At 43.5% G+C, this 19,188-nt stretch overlaps 1 protein-coding gene across 5 annotated transcripts in view; it reads left to right on the top strand.

Annotated features, from left to right (window-relative positions):
• The first annotated feature begins 434 nt into the window (after positions 1-434).
• The window catches only part of NKTR (natural killer cell triggering receptor), a 37,526-nt gene continuing 18,772 nt past the window's right edge, over positions 435-19,188 (top strand). For 3 of the 5 annotated variants that reach the window (XM_032182707.1, XM_032182706.1, XM_032182703.1), the window contains exons 1-6: positions 435-455; positions 637-711; positions 7,561-7,635; positions 11,202-11,309; positions 12,187-12,231; positions 13,942-14,029. In XM_032182707.1, the coding sequence (XP_032038598.1) occupies positions 654-711; positions 7,561-7,635; positions 11,202-11,309; positions 12,187-12,231; positions 13,942-14,029 (374 nt within the window). In that variant the 5' untranslated portion in view covers positions 435-455; positions 637-653. Of the gene's footprint in view, positions 456-636; positions 712-7,560; positions 7,636-11,201; positions 11,310-12,186; positions 12,232-12,547; positions 12,575-13,941; positions 14,030-19,188 lie in introns of those variants that run through there. The other 2 variants (XM_032182705.1, XM_032182708.1) reach the window with 2 other exon arrangements.

Below are 19,188 nucleotides of genomic sequence, written 5' to 3'. Positions count from 1 at the left end.
TCTATATGAGACCAACAATACCTATAGGTATTTCTCTATATGAGACCAACACCAAACGGCAGAACCACAGCGCGGGGCTTAAACCCAACGAAACACCCCTTAAAAATTAAAAAAAATTAAAAAAAAAAAAAATACCCCCCTCAGCCCGGGGCACGCAACATGGCCGCGCCCCGCGGGGGGTTCCATCCCCTCAGGGAGCGGCGCGAAACCACTGAGGCGGGGGGGGGTTGTGGAAAGGAGGAGGAGGGGGGCGGAGCGCGCATGCGCGCGGCGGGGGCTGAGGCGGGGCCGTGCCGAGCCGAGCCGGGCCAAGGGGCGGGGCCGGGCCAAAGGGGGGGGGGGGGGGCAGGGGCTGGGGGGGGGCGGGGCCTGCGCGCGGCCGGTTGATGGCGCCCGGGCCGGGGGGGGGAGGGCTGAGGGGGCGCGGAGCGGGGACAAAGCGCAGGGGCCGCCAGGTAAAAAAAAAAGGGGAGGGGGGCGCCCCGTTTTATCCCTTTTTTTCCCGTTTTTTTCTCCTCCCCCTTTCCTCAAGGTGTTAAGGGGAGAGGGTGCTGCTCGCTGGGGCCGGGCCCGGCTGGTTTCGGCTCGGCTCGGCTCGGCTCAGCCCCCGGCTTTTTTCTCTCTCCGTGTGGGCAGGTGGTGAGGGGGCAGCCATGGGGGTGCAGGACCGGCCCCAGTGCTTCTTCGACATCGAGATCAACCGGGACCCAGGTACGGGGGTTTATTGGGAGCAGGGGGGATATAGGGGGCTGAGGGGGCAGGGATTTGGGCGTGTGGGGCTGTGGGAAGGGGTCTGGAGGCTGTTGGGAGCGTGCTAATTACCCCTAATTAACAAGGGGCTGCTCCCCTCCTGCACCAGGGTGGGGATAAGGGGCCGGTAGCTCTAAAACAACAAAAAGAAACGGCTCACAACTCCTCTTTTCCACACAGAAAGCGTGGCCGGTGTGGCTAGCTGGCTGCTGGCCCTGCCTGTGGGGGTCTGAGCCCTGCTGCTCTCTCCGAGCAGCCTCTCGTAGCCTCCTTCTGCTTTTGCTTTCATTTTCCGCCTCTGTCTTTCCCTCCCCCCCCCCCAAGGACTTAGAAAATGGAGATTTAAAAACTCCTGCTTCGGGAGAGTTTGCGAATTTCCGTCTCTGGATGGGATTTTCCATGGGGCTCCTCAGCTGGGGAGCCTCTCCTTGCTGTCTGCATGCTCGCAGCCCCTCTCCCTCTTGGTTCTCCCTCCTCTTTGCTACCTTCTTGTCCCTCCTCAGCCTCCTGAACCCTGAAGGCAGCAAGTTGCCCCGTTTTCCCTCGTATCTGCTAGGATTTGGTGGCTGGTGCCGGCGAGGAATCACGCTGTTATGTTCCTGGTGGTGCAGAGCTTAAGTTACCTGCTGTAGGCACGGGGCTCGGCTCTGTTGCTGCCAGTATTTATTTTCCCTTTAAAGCAGGCTGAACATCAAATGCAGAGCCCTGCTGGTTTTATTGCACCCGATTAATCGCTCGTATTTTTGCAGGGAAGCATGTCAACGAATAAAACACCAGTGCAGGACTCGTGTGTGAGGTGCCTGTGCTACTGTATGCGAGCGTCTCTTTATTAATTTCCTATGCAACTCTATCTCAGGATGTGAAGTTGCGTTTAAGAAACTTAAACATCACCCTTTGGCTGTGAGGTGACCTTCAGAAGCTGAATGAAGTGTGAATGATAGAGCAGTGCTTCCAGATGACACCAAGCGTTAACTCTGCGAGATGGAGTGTCCCGCCGGTCCTAGCGTGGTACTAATTTTAACTTCCAAACTGCCAGCAGTTTGCCAAATTAACATTTTGCTTGTCTGGCCTTAATACGATCGGCCGAGCTGCTCGTTTATTTTTATTGAGTGTAGGGAGAAAGACCTGGAGGAAAGAACAGCGCTGCATTTTCTTGTTAGCCAGGAAGTGAAGCATTGCCCCTTGCCCTGTATGCTCTAAGAAATCGAAGTAACATCTTCCCAGAAAACACAGAGAACCAGGACGTGCCTCTCTCTACAGGAGACATCTCGCCTGCAGGACAAGGAAACTGTGTCATTTTTAAGTGTTGATTGCTTGGAGACCAGCAGCGTTCCCCCAACTCTCAGCTTTGCCTTCCCCGATTATATTTACCCCGTGGCTGTGCAGATACCCACAGCAATTAAAAATAGGAGCTCAGTGCACCGATCAGGTTAGGAGGAGCCGCAAAAGGCGGTGTGTGTGTGCGTATGTGAGAGGGAAGAGGAGTGCAGAGTGTGAATTAGTTCTGCTGTTTAACTGGATCTCTTACAAAACAGGGAGGTGAATGGTGTGGCTTTGGTCGTGCTTTCAGAAGCCGTGTTCCAGCTGTTGTGCCTCCGTGTCTGTTTGCTAACTTCAGCTGCAGAATCTCGAGATGAAACTTGTGTGCCTGCCGGTGTGGGCTTCTTGCTCGGGGCAAACTTTGTAGGCTTGGTTTCGGTGTATTCAGTGTAACTCGAAATTCAAACGACTTAAAAATTAAGAGGCAATTTATTTCATGAATGCACATTGTGATATCTTCTTAAAAAGCAAAAGGAGATGAAAGCAGGAATAAGGATGTGTTGTGGTAGTTGCACAGGCACCACTTGTCCCTCGTTTTGGGTCCCTCCCAGCTCAGACACCCGGAGCGTGCCCAAGTAAACTCCTTGCAGCAAGCCAAGAATCTGGGGATGGCAGCAGATGCCTCTCTAAATAATATTGGCTTTGCTCTGTGGTGCAAAACCTGTGTGGATCCGCTGTTCTAACCACGACACCCGAGCCTGGTGCCTGGCTAGGGTGTCACGTATGGAGCCTGCTGCTGTAGCAGCTCGTGTGGCCCTGCCAATTTTTTTTCTTCCCCATTCGTGCTGCTGGCTGGCTTTGTCCATCAGACAACACGTTACACTCAGGTTTGCTTTGTTTCATTGCCATTCACGATAGACTTTTCCTTATTCTCATCACTTTTCTCGTGCCTTCTATTATTGCTTGACCTCTTGTTCATTTTTCCTTTCACTTTAGTTTCTTTTCGTCCCATCAGTCCCTTTGTCAGGACTTCGTTCCTTCGTTATTTCTCTCCTTCTAGTTTCCAGTCTGAATTTACATTAAATAAGCTCCACTGCAAAAGTCATCGTAGTCCTGTCTGCAATAGTATGTCCAGGAAGCCCTCATGGGGTCTTCCTGAGGAAATGAATTGTTCCCAGCTGGCTTCCCTTTAACATCCAGCACTTGGAAGGCAGAAAGGTGCCGATGGGCAGGAAATAGATCTGTGAACAGTTTGGCAATCCACTTGAGTGCTATATGTGAATCAAAAGGACGTACAGTATGGGGAACCCTAATTGCAGAGCGTGAGGGCTGTAAGGTATGGATGGAGTCTGTGGGGAGCTGCTTTAACAAATCTGAAATCCATTTGTTATGTAGAACTGTTGTTCCCAGTACAGGATGGAATCCCCCAAAGAATTTTCTGGAGGTCTAGGACAAGTTTGGTCAGTGAACGGGAGACCAAAGGGATCAGCTCGTGCCTCTAGGGGAACCCAGGATGTATTTTCTCCTTTAGGTTTTGCTGCAAAACCGAAGCCAGTAAGTTGGTGTGAGCCAGCTCGGGTGGGGAGGCACTAATGATGTTGATGTGTCAAGACCTCTGCAGATTTGGGCTCAGAGGATGTGCACCAGTTGTTTTAGCTGGTGTTTTGAATGAAATCCGCTCTTTTCCTACAGGCAGCTCTCATTTTTATCAAATCTGGAGCCACGCTCCCTCTGTAAAGCAATCTTTTAGGGTGTATATAACTTAGAATTCCCAAATTCAGAGAGAAATAAACTCAGAAGATTCAAATGAGTTCCTTTTAGTGGGGTGCTGTTGAAATTGTTAGGCAAACATAACCCGAGCCCTTTGGCCTGGGGTAAACTTCCTGCTCCCAGCCTGCAGGGGCTGTAACCTCATTTTCTCCTCCAGCAGGGCCTTCCCCCCATATCCAGGGGAAATGCTGCAGCGTCTCCTTACCTGGCGTGCTCTGAGAAACTGGGAAAAGACAAGCATATTTAAATGTACTTTAAATAACTAAGTTTATTCCGGGAGTGTCTGAGATTGACACCTCCGTGGCCTGAACCTAACAGGGGCGAGGGAAACAGCTTGTGTTCCCTGGGAAATGCGCTCGGCAATATGTGGCTGTCTCCAGAGCCGGCTTCCAGAAAGAAGCAAAGCATCGAAACGGGGGGAAATGGCTGGATAACCACTTGAAATCGGTGATGGTTTTAACAAACTGTGCTACCAGGAGTGCTTATTACGGTGTGGCGGGGATATTCCTAACCTGGATGCTTACGGCTTCATTTGAATCCAGAGCGAGCGTTTCCACGGCTGAAGGATTGATGAGGGGTTCAAAAACAAAAAGTTTTCATCTTTCAATCTGAAAACAAAGCTTTGAAATAGGCTTATTTCTGGTCATTACGCTGTCTGGTCTCTCTAATTGGCGGAGCTCATTAGCTCCAGATAACGCTTTATGAAGTCAGACTTCAAACCAGCCTAGAATTTATCTCTGCATCACTCGCTGTAGTTAATTACAGTAACTTAAACACTGCTTTTACCACTTCCTCTAATGTCTACCCCAAAATATCTTTAAGGCAAAAGCCTCCAGCAAATTAGAGCACTTATCAAAGTACAGGTTTGTGATTAAGCAGCAGATGTTGAGTTACAACTGGCTAAACCTCTGTGGTGTGGCTAGCACGAAAAGCAAAGCGCTGTCAGAGCTGATGCACGTCTTTGGAGCCGTGAGCTGGTGAGAATCGTTTTATTGAGAGCACAGTTCAGATAAAAATGACAAATATCCTGCCTGCTTATCCCGTCTTACTCTAAAATAAGATTTTAATAGTTTTTGGAACTTCCTTGTGGTGCTGGAAGTCTTGTGGCTGAAGCTAGGTGAGTTTCATCATCAGAAAACACAATTAATGCCAGCGTTTTTGCTTTGGTCTAGGAGCAAGCGACTTCTGTGGGCTCCTTGCTTGGCTACAGTCAACAGCGCTGGTGTAGGTTTGTGAGCAGACGTCCCCAGTGGGGCAGCTCTCGCCAGCAGGTTTTTATTTCGTTTAATTTTCAGTTCCAGACGTACAGTTGGTCGCAGCGACCTCATTCCCCGTTCAGCTAACTTCAGCCTGGCACCAGGGACATAAAGCTGAAGGAACCACTGGAAATTCTCTGTACACGGTGACAGCAAGTACTTCAGAGCAGAGGTGTCTAAATTAGAGTCAATTAGCAACACAGATGTTTTTTTTACCCATGTTATGCCAGCAAGAGCCTCGGCTCCAGGTTTAAAACCAGCTGTTTCCTTTTTCCAGGGCACAAGCTGGAGATGTCTGTAGGTTCGAAGCAGCCTTAGAACAGATTTTTGTGTGTTAACAGCGGTAGCTCACGAGGTGTCTGTCTGATCAAGGTGTCAAAACGTGTTGGATCTCTTTGGCACATTTTATTAACTGTTTACCCAGGGAAAATGCAGCCTTTCTGTGGCGGTGCTGTTGGTGCAGCTCAGGTAAGGGATGGGCAGCAGCCCACCAGATGGGTGGTGCACAGCGTGGGGCTGCTGTGGGTGTGAGCACACTGCAACATTTCCTACAGTGGGAAATAAGAGGGTGAGAGCACTGCAGGTGATGGGGAGAAGAGATTTCCTTAATTTTCAAACGGCTTCTTTATTTTTTAAAGATTTTTTTTAGGTTTTTGGTGCTGTGCAGTGTAGTTTGTAGGAGATGAAGGTCATGATGCAGTGCAGATGCCAAAGCACTAGAAGTCCTGAAGTCTTGGTAACTTCATTATGAACATCTCTAGTTCTTGAAGATGTCAAGGAAGAACTTTACAACAAGTTCTTCCACCAGAAGAGAGAGGTGGTGAGCTGCTTAGGGTGCTGGTTGCCGTGCCCTCGTGTGTAGGATGGAGCCTGCTTCACACGGTGGATGCAGGAGGGGGACACGTGCGTGGCTCTCGGAAGCAATCTCACCGCTCAGTTCAGTGCTTCTGCAAACAGGAATGGGGTTTCTGTTGCCCTAAATTGCTGGGCTTACAATGAAAATGGAAAACTTTTGGTACTTAACTGCCTTCTCTTTGTGTTCTTTTGTGGATCTTCAATGCACATCGCTTACAATGCATCCTTCACGTCCAAATAGCTGTCCTTTCACGGTGGCAGTTACAGCTACCGCTGTTTAATCTGGAGTCATTGAATATTTGCTATTTCTTCCTGCTTTGAAGACTGTCCCTACCCATTTCCTTCAATCTCTCCTTGCTGTAGCAACTCCTCAGAGAATATTCCTGCTGCAGCTAATGAAACGCAGGCATTTCAACAGCTGAAGGCATCTTGAATTTTTATCGAAGCGTTCAAAATAAAGGTGATCTCTGTGGGATTTCTCACTTATCCCCTAGCTTTTTGAACCAAAAATTCTCCTCGTTGTCAATCGTATATATTTGGACAAGGCTTTAAAATTAAATGCAGTGTCTTAGGACATTCCTCTCAGAATGGATCTTGGTGCAGAAGTGTTGAATAACATAAGCCTGAATTTTTATTTTTCTGTAAGGGAGGGCAAAGAGAAATAATTCTTGGAGCAGTTACATTTTAAATAAGTATGTTGAAGTCTTACCAGTGTGTGCCACTAGAGGGTAGTGCTCATTTAGAAATTATTCCTGGTTGTCTTGTAATGCTGGCCAGCAATGTGGTATTGATGGCTGATTTCACAGCCTATAGGGAGAACAATAACTTTGCTAATTACACATTTCTGTAAGATTTTCTGTCTGGGAGTAGTTAGGGTTTTTCTTTAGAGATGTAAGTCCCAGTATCTTGGAAAATAATATAGAAAATGAGAAACAGTTCTATTAAAACACTACAGAGTAGAGGAAAAACTCATTTAGATTTCCGAGGTGCCTAGCGTAAGTACTACCAGTAGTGTGGGAGTAGCTGTACTGAGAGTGGGAATCCCTCTGGTGTAGAGAGGAAAGAGTGTCTGTATTTGGCAACTGGAGCATTCGTTAGTCCTGAACCAGCTAGTGCTCTTCCACCTGTATTTCTTTTCTCTTTTCCTGCTCAATTCTTCTATCGCACTGTTTTAACCAAAGGGTTTGAGGCCATGGGTTTGATGTATTTAAAGTCCTTAACGTAACATGGGAGTAAGTTGGGTTTTTAAAGTAATGATCACATGGAAAACTGAAGAGGCATAATCATTATATCTTTATATGTTCACATAAACTTAGTGAACTTAAAAATAAAAATAAAATAAAAAAAAAAATAGAGGACCTCTGAGGGCCTGTACTGAAAAATTAGTGAACTGACACAATAGAGTTTTAGCAAGCTGGTTTGGCTTCCAGGGCTCAAATCAAAATGAAATCATTGGGATTTTTGATATTGCTTAATCTTCATTTCTAGCAGTTGTTATCTCCTGCCACGTGGTTAAATGTTTACATGTTTGAGGTGTCTTCATATTCTGTGTGATAAAATAACTTTTTCCCAGGAAACTAATGTCAAAATATGCTGACTTGTTTATATGCAGTTTTTTATATCATCGTAAAGCATTATAAAACTTTTAATTTTTTTTTTAATCTTCTAGTTGGTCGAATTATGTTTCAGCTCTTCTCAGACATATGTCCAAAGACTTGCAAAAACTTCCTTTGCTTGTGCTCGGGTAAGTAGCATGCTTATATTTGAGGAATTTTAATGTTTCTTATCATTATTGTTTGTCTTAACAAGCATAAACCATAGCTTAATAACAGTGCAAATGTTTTATGTCGTCTTTTTTTCCTGGTAAGAGCAAAGCTGGGACTTGTTAGTGCAGAGGATGACTTGAGGAACACCGATATTCTGTTCCTGAGTTAGAGTAGTGGAGATGCTGCCTAATTCCAGAGTGCAAAATTGAGTTTGTGGAGCAAAAAGATACTGCCTGACCCTAATGTGGGGCTTCTTTAGGTAGAAGTGATTGGTAAGTGTGTGGCTGTGCTGGGATTGTTGATCACTCAAGCTGCACATGTGCAAAAGATGACCAGGACTTGACAATTCCTCAGGACAGACACTAAACGTTAGTGTCACTACACTGGTGACACATGACTTGATACTATGTAAAATTTTGCTTACTCTTACACAAAGAAACTGTATTTTAGGTTCAGAGAGGTGCTATGCAGGGATCAGAAGAAAGGAGCATCTATTAAATGTGAAGAGAATGATGAAATGTGATGATCCCTTACAAATCCCGGGGTTGTTTGGGAGAAAAGAAAGAATATATCTGGGAAATCAAAGGACAGCATTAGTGAAATAACGACTGCGTCTAATCTTTGACCCATCTTTTTAAGAAGGAATTAACTTTTTTGAAAGGCTTCTAACGATTGGAAGAGTTAAGGGTAGGAAGGGCTTGGTGGTTTTTTGATCCGCGCTGTTCCCTGGTGAATTTGCAACCAGAAGTTAAAGATCAGCCTTGATGAGGTTATTACAGGAACTGCCGCGTGGTATTTATGCGAAGGCTGCATTATGTGGGTTGTTGGTCTCATGTACAGGAATGCTCAAGTGCTTGTAATATACCTTAAATCAACTGCACCACTGAAGCCTCTTGCGTGTAACTCATCTCCAGGTGATTCAGACTTTCCTGCGAGACCTTCCAGACAGCATTTTAGTGCCTGGCTTTAGTGAACAGCTTTCAGCTAACTGGTTATAGGGGAACATTTATTTACTGATATCCTTGTGCATTAACTTCTTGAAGCCTGTCCTGTCAGGGCTCAAATCCCAGAATGTGATGCAGTCTAGGTAACGTCTGACAAAATTTCAGGGTCTTGCATCACTATGAACTTGTGGAGGGGACAGTAGATAACTCAATTTTTTGGGGTTATGTGTAGTGATGCCTCATCTTTGTTGGTCATTGAAGAGACAGCTGGGGATAGACTGAGAAGGGGGAAGAAAGTTAAGACTACCGCAGAAAAATGGGCAGCTCTCTTGTAGTTTTTCTTAATCAGAATAGATAATGGAAGATGAGAAATAAGATGAAGTAGCAGACTGAGTAGCATAGTATCTGCGCCTCAAGTCTTTCATCTTGTTTTTGTTTAAACCCTTACAGCGGTTTTGCTAGAGAAAGTTAGATGGAAATAAAAGACAACGGAAGGAAAGGAAAAGGTGTTGGAGATCACAAGCAATGAAACAAACGAGTACTTAGCAGAATAATTAAAGTTTCACAGCTTTATGTTGTATCCCCGTTTGTACAGCCAGCTGTAGAACAACTCAGGTTTCATTGAAGTCTTCAGCTAGAACCTGTTTTAGTTGGCAAAACATCTCAAAGATAGCCCAGAGTCCTGAGATCTAATGTAGGGATCAGACTCAGACTTAAAAGCTACCTGAAACACTGGTTTCATTCCTGCAGATGTTTGCTGTTGTGTGCTCACAGGGTGGAGTTATATTTGCTAGGTGTCTTTAAGAACTTGGTAATGCATTTTTTTCCCCCTCGTAATTTTAGTTATGTACGTAGAGAATCCTAATATTTTTTAACTTTTGGTGTAATTAACAGTGAAGAGAATTAAATTGCATTCATTGCTTTTGCCGGTAGAAGCCACCTCTCTGCTGCCATGCTACTTCTTGAGTTTGAACTTGTGATTTTTGGGTTCAGAGCAGCAGATCAGTGGTGGGAAATGAAGGTGAGATCACACAGACCTCTCTGGCAACTAGAGCTGAAGTGAGGGCTGCTTTAACTTCTTGGGCTTTTAAGCTGCTGTGCCATCCTCAGAGATGAAATAAGTCACTTGCTTCCAAGAGTTGGGCTTCCCTGACTCCTTTCACTTCTTACAGCCAGATCTGTTCAGTCATTATGAGAGCTTGGGTTCCTGTCAGGTGTATATTTTCTTGCAGAGACCAAAGAAAAGAATAAAACTTTGAATCGTAGGAGATTTACCCAATACAGGGTCATTTCCTGGTGCTGACATCCTGCTGCAGTCATACACAAGAAGTGCTTATTTAAGGAAGTAGATAATAGGGAGGGGGTAATATTCTATTATTCTGGGCCATATAATCAAGGTAATAGAGAATCCTAGAAGCAAACTGAGCATTGCGTGTTTGCATAATACTTAAATGCTTCATGCTGGGTGGATCTAGCATGGTTTTTTTGCTTCAAGACACCTGCACTGTAGCTGATGAAGGCATCATAGCTGCTTGGTGCCATGTGTCTTTGTCTTCCCTGCTGGGAACCTCACAGACACTTAGTTGGGACTGTTCACAATGAGGCAATAAAAGTGCAGAGAGCGATGTGGGGTGTCCCAAGAGAGACTGGAGGTCATTGTTTCAAAAGCTGTGCCTATCACCATGCCCCTGCTGCACCCTGTGTAATTTGTGAAGCAAACCAGGAGGTCAGAAACAGGTGGTGGAGGAGGACAGGGTGATTCTGGCTGCCTTCCTGCAGCCTGATGTTGTCACAAGGCTTGGCTCCTGAGAAATAATTCTGTCTGCCTTAGTAGTAAAACTCTCCTTGCATTTAAATTAAACATCTGGACTTGCAAACTGGCATTTGCAGGTCTTTCAGTCCTCTCCCAGATAAACAAAAATCTGCATTTTGGAGCTTTGTTAGGAGCTTGCCTTCATATAATCTGCACAAGAGACTGCTATTGGGCACCTGGAGCAGAATATCTGGGATTAGGTTGGCAGTGCAGGGTGTTGAGAGGGCCTGAAACTGGAGTTTACCTGCCAGAGGTAGAAGGGAACTTTTGGTGTTGTTTTTTGTGTTGTATTCTCATCAGATGATGCATTATCCCTTACAGTCTCTGTGTAACGATTTCTCATCCATCCCACGTCCAAGTGATCTGCAACACGTGGCAAGAACTCCTTAGGCAGGGAGGGAGCAGGTAGATAGGGCTGTAGGAGCTCTTAGTGGACCAAGAAACACAGACTGATGTTAACGCAGGTTGAGGTGCTGGGATGCCTTTCTCAAAAGTCAGTAGGCTTGAATTACAGCTGTTTCATGTATGTGTCCACTGAGTTCCCCTTCATAGGAAATTTCATGCTCAAATTTTATTGAAGAAGTCTAGTCTTTGCTTGTGCCTGCTCAAGTCACCTTGTAGAGACTACTCTGTTAATGGGAGGTGAAGAGGCAACAGGTAGGGCTGCTTTATCTTTTACAGCTGTGCTTTTTTATGGCTCTTTTATATTCATTAGCATTAGAGGGGTAAAATCCTTGAATTTGTTCGGTGACAATCTGTGGATTCTCTTTGTTTAACCTTCTTGCAGGTGAGAAAGGAATTGGCAAAACAACCGGCAAGAAGCTGTGTTACAAAGGCACTACGTTCCATCGCGTGGTTAAAAACTTCATGATTCAGGGTGGGGACTTCAGCGAAGGTAAAATACACCTTTAAAACAGAGATGTTTTAAATGGAAATGAGATAATGTATGTGGTTATAACATAACTTTAGAATAAATCATGGAAGTATTAAAAATGCCATGAAAATACTTCATTTGCTGAGAAGTACAGCACAGATCCCCAGTTTCTTTGATAATATCTGAAGTTCTAAAATGTTTCACCCGAAGTGAATTGCAGTAGCAATGCTTGTTACTGCTTTATTGATGTAAGGACCTACCTGAATAAGTTAAAAAGTGGGGAAAAAAGGAGTAAATGAGCTAGAAATGCTTAATGGATAAATCTTCTTTTAAAAGCAGGTTTTCCAAGATTTTTTTCTTTCCCCACAGTACGTGCACAGTGTAATGTTTCAACTGGTTGTCCTTCTGTGAAGTACCTGTCAAAGTGCCTGTTATCCTCTGTCTCAAAGTCCTTTAATGGATAAAAATGGGTGGTGGGAGAATATATTGTGTTGAGAGTAAAGTAGAAGTGAAGATGCCTTTAAAGAAAACCCTTTTCTCATCTGTTCTAGTGGTCTCAGCTGCTCTGGGCAGGAAAAGATCGTTGGTCATGCCCACTGCTGTCTTTTTTTGGTTGTCATTGTATTTTCTGTTGCTGCTGCTCTAGCAAATGGCAGTGGAGCCTCACTTCAGGTTTTCTAGTGTTCAGAGGCACAAAAGCAGTCTTCGTTTTCAGTATTCTGAGTGTCAGCAGGACAATGAACTGCATAATGAGGAGCCTTGCCTTTTAATTAAGGGGCATATGCTTATGTGTTAGTAACTGGTTAGCGTGTCTGGTGTCTTATAACTTGGTGGAATGTTACATACAGCATTTTTTTAAACCGAACAAAAGGTTTAATCCATGCTTTTTAATGCACAGGTAATGGAAAAGGAGGTGAATCTATTTATGGTGGCTATTTTAAAGGTAAGAGCCAGTATATTTTTCCCTATTCTCAGCTCAGTTGTGAGATAAGCCTCGATTCCCAAGATACTTAATGAGAAGAGTTCTACTTATACATCACCTTTTGCATGAAACTAATGTTGCATGAGAATTATTTTTATATGCATGACTTTCAGAGTTGGTTTTTTTTTTTTGGTAATATTTAACTTTAACTGACAATTAATTAAGGCTAACATTATTGATTAAACATGACTTTCAGCATGGAGGTTAGGCAACTTTATTCATGAATAAACTCCTATCTTCCTGCCTAAAACTGTCAACATATTCTTTTGTTTATAGAGAATGTGGTCTTTTGCAAAATGAAAAGGTAAGAGACAAAAGCTCAGTAACACAAATTCAAACTCTTTTTTTTTCCCCTGTACCTTCCCTAGTAAATATATAGACAACTGATACGTCCCTTTGTAGATGGATATCTGTGTTGCTTGGAGAAACGAAGAGTTCTGTGTCTAACCTTTGTGAGGGTTAATGACTTATTCTGGGAAAGAATTACTGGCATAATTTTCAGTTCTAAACAATTATTTCTTCTTTTAACGTCCCTTTTCTCCCCTTCCCTATTCAAGGTTTGTATGCCTAGTGCTCATTTCCAAGTGTTTGGCTTTGTTTATATGCTACATGAGTTATTTTACTAGTAATTTTTAATGTGCAATTACTTCTTTTAAATCTGTTGGAAAGAAAATGGTGATTTTCTTATAAAGCATTCATTTAAGGACAAAATTCTTTCTTGCAGGAAAAAAAACAGGTAGTTACTATGGTATTGAAGCCTTAATAAAGGCACGATGTGTATATAACAGCCCACTGGTTCTGAGTGTTTTGCAAGCAGGTCTGCGTGGCTAAGTGCATGCAGTTAAGTTTGAAAGACAGATGAGTATTAAGAGTATTGCAGTCTGTAGTCAAAAGAAGCTCTTGAATAAAACAATTTGCTAAGATGTTATTAGCCTTAGCTTCTGAAGAGCGTACTAAAGGTGGTAAGTGCTGAGCATGCAGTATCGTGTTTTGGTATGTAAAATAACAGCTGTGTATGCTCAAACTATTTTTAGCTTTGAAAACAAATTTTCAAAAATTACCTGCTTTTATATTATGCTGTAAAAACAGAAGTCCTCTTTAATTCACTGGAATATGAAATACATGTTTAGTTTTAATTGGATTTACGTTTAGGCTGAAGGAAGAATGTATTATTTGGTCTCTATTTCAGATATCTAGGGCTTTGGGGTATTTTTTTTTTTTTCCTTGTGTTCTGATGCATCCAGCTTGGGATTGATAGGTGGCTGTCTTTTACCTTGCCATTCCAGGGATATGGCTATTTCAGTAGATCATTCTACCTGAGGTGCCTGCTGTGTAAATGACAGTATCGCTTATGTTTTGAGAAAATGCTGGATTTAAATTTAAGTCTGAGGATCTCGTGCTTACTGAAAACGCTAATAACGAGTTGAATTTTTTCCATTAGAGAAGTTCTCGCTATTTCTGAGACTTTCTTAAAGAAATAATGTTTTCTGTATTGAATTTTTCTACTGTAACTGTTGAGAGTCTTCATTAGATTTACGTTTTTTCCACCCTGTTCAAGTTTCTTTAGCAGCGGAAGAATTTCTCCTTGTAGCACCCATAAGTTGCTAAGAAAAATTAGCCTTGTATCCCTTGTCAGGGAAAATCTGACAAACATATTTTTTCTTCAAACAGATGAAAACTTTATTCTCAAACATGACAGAGCGTTCCTTTTGTCAATGGCAAACCGAGGGAAACATACCAATGGTTCCCAATTTTTCATGTGAGTAGATGTAATGTGATAGTTGAGCTTTTGTTAAACAGAGGAGCGCTGTTCATGAGAAAGATGGTATTGCTAAATTATCTATAATGATGTTATCCACCTTATTTTGAGTAGGGTTGAGTGGGTGCCTCCCGTGTGATCTATAATAGGAAACATCAGTTATCACAACTTGCTTGTGGCGTTCATTTAGGGTAGAAGCAGGTGCTACGTGATTGCTCTTTGTTCATTGCTCTTTTACCCTGAAAGTATGGCTATGCTATTGTGTGCTCTTAGTGTCCAGAAAATAATAGATTCTTTGGTTTTGTCTGTACCAACCACATTTTAATAGATTATCTGCAATTACAATGCTGAGCATTGTGTGCAGAAGGGAGTGAGATCTGTGATAGAGATGGTTTGTATGGTTTTGCGTGTGCCCTTCAAAATCCTATGATTTATTTTGGAGGGGGAGGAGGGAGGAAGGGGAATGTCACTTTATTTGGAGTGAGCACTTGATTTATTTCTTTCCTTTGGAGTATTGGTTCCAGACATGATTTTCTTCTGCATTGCTGAATAGTGCTGTTCATACACATACACTATTTACTTTGGTCCCATCACTACGGAAAATAATGTGTTAAAAATTAAGTTATCCTGTGTATCTTAAGAAAAAAATCAATCCATTCCAGTATATAGCCACATTCTGTTACTTTGCAGAAAATGCATGACTCTGTCATGAATAAATGGTCAAGTCTGATGTAAATTGGAGTCTGTTGATTAAAGTAGTTATATTCTAGGTCCAACAGTGGTATTTAGGGTTGCTGATGTTTGTCGATATTCATCCTGTTAACTCCCTTCTAAAAATGTTGCCCAGTCTGATGTAAATTGGAGTCTTTTTGATTAAAGTAGGTTGTATTCTAGGTCCAATATTAGTATTTAAGGCTGCTAATGTTTATGTCAATATTCATTCTGTTAATTCCCTTCTAAAAATGGCCTTCTGTTAATGTTTAACAATTTCTGTTTGGAAAGATGTAGTTTATAACTTTGGGCTTGTGCTGAGAACTTTCATTGTGAAATAACCATGGTGTTTTCAAAATTAAACTTCACTGTAGTTGCTTAGCTCTAAAAACTTTTTCTTTGCCATCTTTCTTGGGGGATAAGAGTGAATGGCGCTTCCCTGTCCTCAGTAAAAGAGTAAATTCTCCTGAAGAATATTCCTTTTTTTCCTTTGCCTGAAAAAGAGCTTCAGTATGATACAGTGAAGTTCAGATAAGAGACATTTTTAGGTCTCTTCCTAAAGAATGCCCTAAAAATGGAAAATTAATGAGAAGCCTAAGAATGATTTTTTTTTTCACAGTTACTACTGTTCTGACTTTCTGTAGAGAGATAACTGTCAAAAGCTTATTTTCTGTTGACCTTTAAACCAACTTCTAAGTGATGTGCTTTTAGATTTATCCATTCAGATTTACTGTATATGCTACTATGAAAATCTCTAGACAAAAAAAAAAAAAGTCATTTTAAAAGCTCCCTGCAAGACACAGGTTTGCTATTTATTACTTGGTGATATCTGATTCTCTTGTCACAATTTTCCATTTTTAAGCTTATCTGAACAATACACATCAACACTTAATGATGCTACATCAATCAAGAAGCTATCATTTGAGGGCTCTAAAGTTTCTTTTCATTCCTGTATTTAATCCAGATGTCTTCCTCTTTCAGTTATAATAGTCTCAACTTACTTGTTCAATTTTAATGGAGTTAAATGCCCTGCCTCTCACAGTGCAGAGGAACAACCTAAGCTTGTGTCAGATGCTAAATTATAATTTATGTACGGAGACAAAATTAATAATGTTTGAGAGTACTTTTACCAAAGACGGAAGTATTTTAAAAGATGTTAATGTTTCTCAAAGAAATCCTTTTCTTAATCATTGTAGTGAGAAAGCTGTATGGCTTGGGAATTCAGGCAGAGTAAGGCATAATCATCTCCCCTAGACTGACCTCAGCTGCCTGTAGTAATCTAAAGCCATTTTTAGTGTCCTGGGTGTCTTACCAGGGCTTCAGCTGCTGGGCAAGAAGGCTGTGGATGTTCTGAATGTCATATCTTGCCTGCATGCCCTATGTATTTTTCTTGGATATCCTGTAGTGTATTTAAATGGCACCAGCTTACCTTGGGGTCAGGCAGGTGAATCAGTCTTGGGAGTAAGCCCCTGAGCTCATGATGAGGTTTAGGTGGGCTGCTGTGGAAGTCTTTAAAGTATGGTGTAACGCTTTAGACCCTTTTGACCAGGACTTTTTCTTCTTACAACATGCAGACATCAATATTGTTTGAGATACCACTGGGTACCCTGCAAAATGGGGTGTGCCATCCACAAGACACCCAGTGCTCCTGTAGTAGCAGCTGGAAGCCAGACAGGATCCCACAGGGCACTCACAATGTCTGTATTGGCCATTGTTTTCCCTACATCTGACCAGCAGCTGAGGTGCCCAGTGTGCTTGCTGTGGTGGCTTCACCCTGCTGGGCAGCTGAACTCCACCACAACTGCTCTTACTCCTCCTCAACAGAACTGAGGAGGAAAATACAACAAAAATGGCTCATGGGTTGAGATAAGGTCAGGGAGTTCCCTCACCACTTACTGTCATGAGCAAAACATTCAGCATAAGGGAATTAATGTATTTTATTGCCTATTGCCAACAGACTAGAGCAATGAGAACTAAAGGCAAACCAAAAACACCTTCCCCCATCCACCCTCTTCTACCTCCTCCCCTTGAGCAGTGCAAGGGAAGGAAGAAGGGTGGCTGGGGTCAATCTATGGCAGCTTGTCTCTGTTATTCCTTCACTGTCACTCTCTTAGAATCACAGAATATCTCGAGTTGGAAGGGACCCACAAGGATCATTGTGTCCAACTCTTGGCTTCACACAAGACCACCCAAGAACCAGTCCCGATGTCTGAGAGCATTGGGCCATGCCCCCTGCCCTGGGCAGCCTGTCCCAGCACCTGACCACCTCCTGGTGCAGAACCTTTCCCTAAGCCCCAGCCTGACCCTCCCCTGTCCCAGCTCCATGCCATCCCCTCAGGTCCTGTCACAGTCCCCAGAGAGCAGAGCTCAGCGCCTGCCCCTCCGCTCCCCTCATGAGGGAGCTGCAGGCCGCCATGAGGCCTCCCCTCAGCCTGTTCTGCTCTGGGCTGAGCAAACCAAGGGTCCTCAGCCATTCCTCATGTCTTCCCCTCTAGACCCTTCACTATCTTTCTGGCCTTCCTTTAGATGCTATTACTTTTTACACTCTTTTTGTTTTAGTGCCCAAAACTGCACACAGTGCTTGAGCTGATGTCAAAAGCCCTCTTGGCTGCCAGGGCACTCTGACTGCTCACATTCACCTGGCCACTGAGCAGAACACCCAGATCCCTTTCTGTGGGACTGTTCTCCAGCCTCCTGTCCCTCAGTCTGTCCGTACAGCCAGGGCTGCCCCTGTCATATGTGCAGAATCCAGCACTTGTTAAACTTCATATTGTTGGTGACTGCCCAGCCTTTGAGTCTGCCAAGATCTCTGCAAGGCCTCTCCACACCCAAGGGAGTGAGCAGCTCTTTCTCATTTAGTGTTGTCTGCAGACTTAGTATACATTCAAGTGCTGTGTCCAAGTCATTTATGGAAACTTTAAAGAGAACTGGCCCTAAAATGGAGCCCTGGGGAACCCCACTAGTGACTGGCTGCCAGCCTGCTCTAATCCCATTTACTCTTAACACTTTGAGCCCCAGCCCATCAGCAAACTGTTCACACATATTATGTATTGTGCTCTGCCCCTGCTCCACGTGGGGTCCCTCCCATGGGATGCCATCCTTCCCCAATTGATCCTGTGTGGGTTTTCCATGAACTTCAAGCACTGCTCCCACATGGCTCTGTCCCACGGGGTCCATCCCCCAGGAGCAAACTGCTCCAGCATGGGTCCCCCACAGGCAGCAGCTCCCCCCAGACCCCCTGCTCCTGTGTGGGCTCCTCTCCACGGGCTGTAGCGTGGAGATCTGCTCCATGTGGGACCCATGGACTGCAGGGGGACAGCCTGCTCCACCAGGGGCCTCTCCACAGGCTGCAGGGGAGCTGCTGCTGCGTGCCTGGAGCACCTCCTGCCCTCCTGCTGCACTCACCTTGGGGGCTGCATGGCTGCTTCTGTCCCATTTCTCACCCTCTCTCTCAGCTACTGTAGCACAGCAGGTTTTTCCCCTTAATTCTGCTCTCCCAGAGGCCCAACCAGCATCACTCATGACTTGGCTGTGGAGCTGTTTCTGCTCTGCCATGGGGCAGCTGCTGGGCTCTGCTCACAGAGATCACCCTGCAGCCCCTCTGCCACCACAACCCAGCTGTTAAGCTGAATAAACTCGCAGATGCCTTTTTTAATATATTCAAGTTTTGGCATTTAAGCTGAATCCCTTACTTGGTCTCCAGTGCTGCAGCTCATCCTGGGAATAGGTGCAATTACAGAATCCATAGGAAGCCTCTGAGGCTGCTCATAAAGGCAGATGTGCTTGTATACGGTCAATTTGAAGTCAGATTTGTGTCCAGTAACTTGATTTACAAATAGGCAAGGATGGATGGTGAAACACTAAGTCAGCAATCTTTAGTTTTTTTCAAAGTGAAACTTGGCTCCTCCTTCATAATAGAGTTTGAATTTGCAGTTTCAAAGTAGAAAACAGCTAAAGATTATAGCTAGACAGTTTCTGACTTTTAACTTTAAAATGCATTATTTTTAAGCAGTAAGTCTTGTTTGACATTTGTATGATTACTTTAGGGAATATACATTGCATCTCTACAGCTTTTCTTTTACTTCCTTTAGTGATGTGCTTTAAGTTGAAATTAAATTGTCCTACTCAAAGAAGTAGCTCAATTATTCATTAGTTTATCATTAGGAAAAATATTCTTCAAATGTATAACCTGAGAATTGTGTGAAAGGCAGTCTTAAGTGGAAATCTTCAGTCCTTAGATTTTTAAATCTGAATATGTTTAATTTACTGATTCTATTTATAGAAAAGGAAATAGCTCATCTCAGTCAAGCTTTTTTAAACGTTTACATTTTTTATAGTGCATAAATAACTTCAGGGATTAGAATTCTGAATTTCTCTATCATACCATTTCCCAAAGTAGCAAATAAGTTATTTTTTATGTAAGGATTTGTTTGGTTGGGGCTAAAATA

This window comes from Aythya fuligula, chromosome 2, assembly GCF_009819795.1.
Source record: "Aythya fuligula isolate bAytFul2 chromosome 2, bAytFul2.pri, whole genome shotgun sequence".
NCBI lineage: Eukaryota > Metazoa > Chordata > Aves > Anseriformes > Anatidae > Aythya > Aythya fuligula.
The sequence above is the reverse complement of the archived record's forward strand: the minus strand, read 5'-3'. Positions and strand labels throughout refer to the sequence as shown.